General features: G+C 26.3%; 1 protein-coding gene across 1 annotated transcript; it reads right to left on the reverse strand.

The window, feature by feature from the left end:
• Positions 1-1407: 1407 nt before the first annotated feature.
• On the reverse strand, positions 1408-2034 carry LOC119676144. The gene is made up of 2 exons (XM_038087377.1): positions 1945-2034; positions 1408-1796 (listed from the first exon to the last, which is right to left on the reverse strand). The coding sequence occupies exons 1-2, from the start codon at positions 2023-2025 to the stop codon at positions 1437-1439; spliced, it is 441 nt and encodes a 146-aa protein (XP_037943305.1). The 5' UTR covers positions 2026-2034; the 3' UTR covers positions 1408-1436.
• Between the last annotated feature and the right edge of the window lie 3796 nt (positions 2035-5830).

Genomic DNA, 5830 nt, shown 5'->3' on the forward strand with positions numbered 1-5830 from the left:
AATTAATTTAAAATCTTCCTTATCTGTTTTTAATAAAATAAAAAAAATCTCCCTCTAAATCTTCTTTCATCCATTAAAATAAAGTTTCATCCATTCTTCATATACTTTACAATTCAAGTTATTTGTGACAAAATGTCTTAGAGATTGCTATCCTTGTAATTTGGTTTATTAAAAAGGGTATTTTTTTTAATTTATTATATCCAAAAAGTGTCTTAAATAATAAAAAAAGTTATTGAATCAGTAAATTTTGTGGTGACTCAAAAGACTTTTTACTATTAAACCTTAGCATTTTGTTTACATTTAATATAAGTAAGCTTAAGTCCTTGAGCGAAAGTGTTAATATATTATAACAAATAACAAAAACCGGCAGATAAATGACACATTATATCCTGTAATGGGTCGTTTTATCTTCTAACATACAATTATGTTATCCTTTGTTAATGTTTGGTGTGTGTATATTAAACTGATTGCTATTCTTGTAGGTTCTGATAATATTCTATATAATTACTTAAATTGCGAAGGAATGACAATAAATTCTTATGTATTGACATATAATTTCCTTTCTTAAAGGACTTCATGTTAATACAACTCTTTCAAAAGGAACTTCGTATGAATCCTTTTTATTATCCTTTCGGTAAAAAATTTAGGTGTTATTTATTCGTGCGTGTGCTAATGTATTTTTAATGTGAGCAACTTTTTTTTATTATAAAATTCATTTAATCAAGGACGATATCGATTGATGGTAGTCAGTTGGAAGGATACATGAGGCCGATTAGATATTAAGTGACATTATAGGAATTGTTTATTAAATTAAACTGTTGCTCAAACATAAATAATTGCAGTTTTAATACTAAGTGTAATTTGCAAATTTAAATAAAATATTTTTGGGATATTGAAAATATATATAAATAATATAATGAAAAATATTACTCATTATTATATGTATGAAAATATAATTAATAATCTAATTACTTTATCTTTATTGTAAAATGGCAAATAATAAATTGAGCACATGAAGTCTTGGATGACAGTATTGCTTGATATATGTCACTGGCGAAATATTTCTTAATCAGCACCCCTCATATAATAATTTCTTCTTGTTAAATAAAAACTTATAATTATTAGATTGAATCGAGTCATACTATAAAATGTTAGATTATTTTTTTGATGACTATTATTTATTTAACGCAAATAATATTTTTTTCCTGTCAATAAAATTTCAAAGTATCAATTAAAATATATGCCTTTGAAATTGTAATTTTGTATATATTTAATTAATTCATTTAAATTACATATACAATTTTTTTGCAAATTCAAGATTATTACTGTAAACTGAAAACAATTTATTTTTTAATATGACAATAACAATAATAACATAATATTAATATGTATAAATACTGTCGATATACGATATTATGTTTTCTTTTAATACTTTCCTAATGGTTGATATTTGTTTTAGTTTCTTGTACGGACGTAGCTAAACACTTGAATAGCTGATCTGCTGTGGAACATTTGTCTCCAGTGTATACTGGTCCACACTTTGCTGCTGCTTGTTTGGCTGATTCTTTACCTACTTGGAATTCATTTAATTTTTTCTCAAGTTCTAGACTGTTCACGGCCTCATTTTTCATAAAACCAAATTGTTCAGCAAAACAATATGAAGGACAATTCACTGCAACTGACTTACCAGAACTTGGAACACCTAACACATTCTTATTACCATTTTTATTCTTTTGCTCCGATAATAATTTACAGTCCTCGATATTGACCTTCAGTTTTTTTGCCATTTTTTCGGCCTAAAAGAAAGGAAAAGTAGACTGTCAGAACATAGGAATATTATAAAAATATAAGTATTATAAAAAAATAATATATGTAATCACAAATAGTTTTAAAGAGTAATGATTAAATATTCGAAGACATTTCACTGAAATATATTTGACTCACGAATTCCATATCTTTTGACATTGCCGCACCAATAGCTGCTGTCAGAAAAATCGATAAAACTATAAATTCGGTACTCCTCATTTCCGTAATTTTTTATATGCACTAACTTTACTGAAATATTCCATTGGAGCTCCATCCCGTTATATATAAAGAAATCTGTATTAAATTTTACATGATTTGGCGGTCATCTGTGGAAATGTTCATATTAAGTACTTGTAACGATTATCATGATAGTAATTAACATGAATTTTATAGAAAATATAATGATGAAAATATTTCATATTAATTATATTAATAAGGCATTTTACATATTAAGTATTTGATAAAAATCATAACGGATACGTGACATGCAATAATATTAAGTTCATAAAAATATACGTATAGTTAGTATAATATATAGTTAATATACGTATAATTTAATATTAATTACAACTATTTATACAATTGGTCATACCCTTAATGTTACCAAGTAATTAACTTCATTGAAAGCTGATGAGATAAAACATTTAATATTAATGTCTTTTTCTTTCAAATCTATAGATAATAATCTACAGATACTGATCTATTTAATTATCTACAGTTATCAATCAAAATAGTAATGTGTGCATGTATAGCTATGGCCGAAAATAATTCGAAAATTAATATATTAATATGCTCAGAAAAATAACTTGGTTGATTTAACCAGATTTTAACTAAATCTCAGGTCAAAATATTCTTACTGGGCATATCAGGTTGGTTCAACCATATCACATGTTGGTTTTTATGTCTTCTTTACCACATGAGATAGTATGTGATCCGGGTCGGTCACTTGTCGTACGAGTTGACTCCTTTTTGATCTCCACTTTCGACAATTGAACAAGTATACTCTGCGTCACTTGCATCACTATATATGCAATTAGGGCTTTCAATTTTTCTAATTAATTTAAGTATTTTTGATAGAACTCATATGCAGATAAAATTAGCTTGATGTAATGATTTATATCGCCAGAAGTCATTTTAATTCAGCTTTTGCGCTATGGTATGAATCTGGTTGTCTAGTTTTTTTATTCACACTGTTGTATATTTATGCCATAATTCAACTCCCTATTTTTGGAAGCAAAACGCCGGAACGAGAAGTTCCAGTTCTTGTCTGCATTGATACCATACCATTCTGTTCCATATTTCATTTCCATTAATAAGGTTCAGTTTCTTTACTGTTATGAAGACATTTTCTCCATGATATATGTCGATTTGCTTATTTCTCAGAACCACTTCATGTCTACAAACCCAGTAATGGCTGACTTTAATATCATTCTTTAGCTAATTCATTGCTTGAAGAGGGTCTAATACACTCTAAGTCTGAGATTGTATTCAATCTCATATAAATAAGTTCTTAATATATGTATACATAATTCCGTATGAACTTAATTACTTATTAGAAAGTACATAGAAGGTACAAAGTAATGTATTCTTTGCGAATACATTAAAATGATCAATTAATTCAATTAATTTGCTTCGTTCCATGCAGTTATAGATTAAAACCCATTTTTTAACTACTCCTCTAACAAAGGCTTGCTAAAGTATTGAAAACAATACTTATAGTTTATTGAGAAGACTTATATTGCTGTCTGAGATTACAAATCATGTATATTTCTTTTGATCAATTTTTAGGTCATTAACTGTATATAATATAGCTTTTATTATAACAAAATTCAAAAATAAAAAGATTAAAATAAAAATAAATAACAATAAATATGTTTACAAGGAAAGGTACATGTTATGTCATTTACAGTATAATAAAATAAAAGTTTGTTTGTTGTGTGAGATTCGTGTCAGCTAAGAATATAAAAAGGGTTTCAGGCGTGATTTTATATGGACAATAAAATATCTACCCTCAGTCAGATCAATATATTTTAATCACATACTAGTTAAATTAATCGAATCATTTTGTTAGAAACATTTAAGCTCATGTGGCAAAGAAGTATCAAAACCAACATGTGGTGTAAGAATATTGAGTAAGAATATTTTGAACTGTGATTTAGTTAAAATCTGGTTAAATCAAGCAAATTATTTTTCTGAGTGTGGTGTAAAAAAATGATTAACTAAAAAATATATTAGGTAAAAAATATTTAATATTTAAAAACCAAGCAGCTCATCATAAATTATTTTATTAAATATCGTCTGGATTGACCCCTTTATATTTTTATGGGTAGGGTTCAGAACTACAGTGTTTTAAAACTGAGAAAAAATCTTAATATTACCTTTTGTTGTTTCATATTTTAATAATTAACAATGTTGCAAAAAAGGTTTCTAATAAATGTCTAAACAAATTGATCGAAAATTCGGTTTTTGTCAATCAAAACGCACATATCAAGTGATAAGTAGTCATGAGTCTTAGTTTATAATTAACCTAACTTTGGCTAATTGAATTCAACTATCTATATATATCCTTTGCTAAAATATTTCCCCTAATTGAAATAGATAGTTAGGATTGGAATACCTAAATTAGCTATGGTTTTTACTGAAAATATTAGAAATTCTCCTAATGAAGTTAAAAGCCAATTTGCCGAAATACGTATAGAAATATAATAAAAATAATTATCGAAATTTATGTTAAAATTCTTAAAAACTAAGACGACCTTACTTTACTGAAAATAGTTATGAAGTATAAATTAATTTCGATTTTAACACATTTGAAATTTATTTAAGTCATATCTTATGAATGTATATAGAAATTTAACTCTCTTACATATTTTGTATTATTACACTAATTTTGAGGGTTCCAAAATGCTGTGCAACCCATCGAGTTAGAGTATTAACAAGTACATAAAACCGTTTCATTAATTGCTTAAAAGTTTTGTCTATTTTGAAGTATCTTTTTAAGTATCAATCACAGGCCGCACTCATGACATGACTAGAAATAGCAATTCACTTCACTGAATCATAAAACGTCAACAAACAAAAAGTACCAAAACAACGATTAGCAATTAAAAAAGTGAATTTTTTTTATATGAGAAGATTTTTAATGATATAAAAATAATATATTTAAAAGAATAAAAAAAAAATTCAACAATATGGTTAAATGATTATGAGCCCGTCAGCTGAACATTGTATATATCTTAAAGCAGTCTTTTGCTTTAACATTGTGAACTACACATAAGATGTATTGTATGTTTAATATATATAGCAGTTCTAATATAACAATTAAATTCACAACTATTTATATTTCGTTATTATACTAAAATATAGCAGTATTAAAATTTTTTTATTATTATATTTATAAATCTTTTATTCAAACTCTTTTTGCAAAAACAGAAAACAGTCGTTACATCAAGGTATCTTCTCTATATCAACACTAGAATTAATTTTATTTTATGACTTTATAAATAATATACAGTAAAAGGCCTATTAAACGGTTGCTCTCATAAATGGAGATCAGTCCTGTTCCCAGTTTATATTATTCAAGCTAAATGCGTTCTTTTAAACATGCACTTCAGTAATAGTAGAATTACTGATACTATCGGTGTTCAATTTAATTAGCTTTCACTGTATGTACTGTTTCTTAAGTGGCTTAGTATAACATATTTTTTTTTTATTTTGTGTAATTTTAAATTCAGAGAGTGTAATTACACAACGCAAAAATAGTATTCAGGTATAGAAGAATTCCACTAATGCTTTTGATATTTTTTTATGATTAAGTTCAATATTTTTTTGTAGTAGTGGTAGAAACCTCTTTCTTTTGAATGTCAGAAAAGTATCTTTCTTTCTTATTTATTTATATTCTCCTACCTTGTGTAGGACTATAAAAGCAAATAGAATTTCTGGGAAAGTATCACTTCTCAGTTGTAATTTGTTGTGTAATAATCACAAGTTTAACGTTAAGAAAATGAAGTTCTGTGTTGCAATA

Source organism: Teleopsis dalmanni, chromosome 2, assembly GCF_002237135.1.
Source record: "Teleopsis dalmanni isolate 2A chromosome 2, ASM223713v2, whole genome shotgun sequence".
NCBI classification, from domain to species: domain Eukaryota; kingdom Metazoa; phylum Arthropoda; class Insecta; order Diptera; family Diopsidae; genus Teleopsis; species Teleopsis dalmanni.

Coding starts and splice junctions, on each gene's coding strand:
- LOC119676144 (XM_038087377.1), bottom strand. CDS start 2,025: ATGAGGAGTACCGAATTTATAGTTTTATCGATTTTTCTGACAGCAGCT. Junction 1,797..1,944: donor TGTCAAAAGATATGGAATTC/GTGAGTCAAATA, acceptor CCTTTCTTTTAG/GCCGAAAAAATGGCAAAAAA.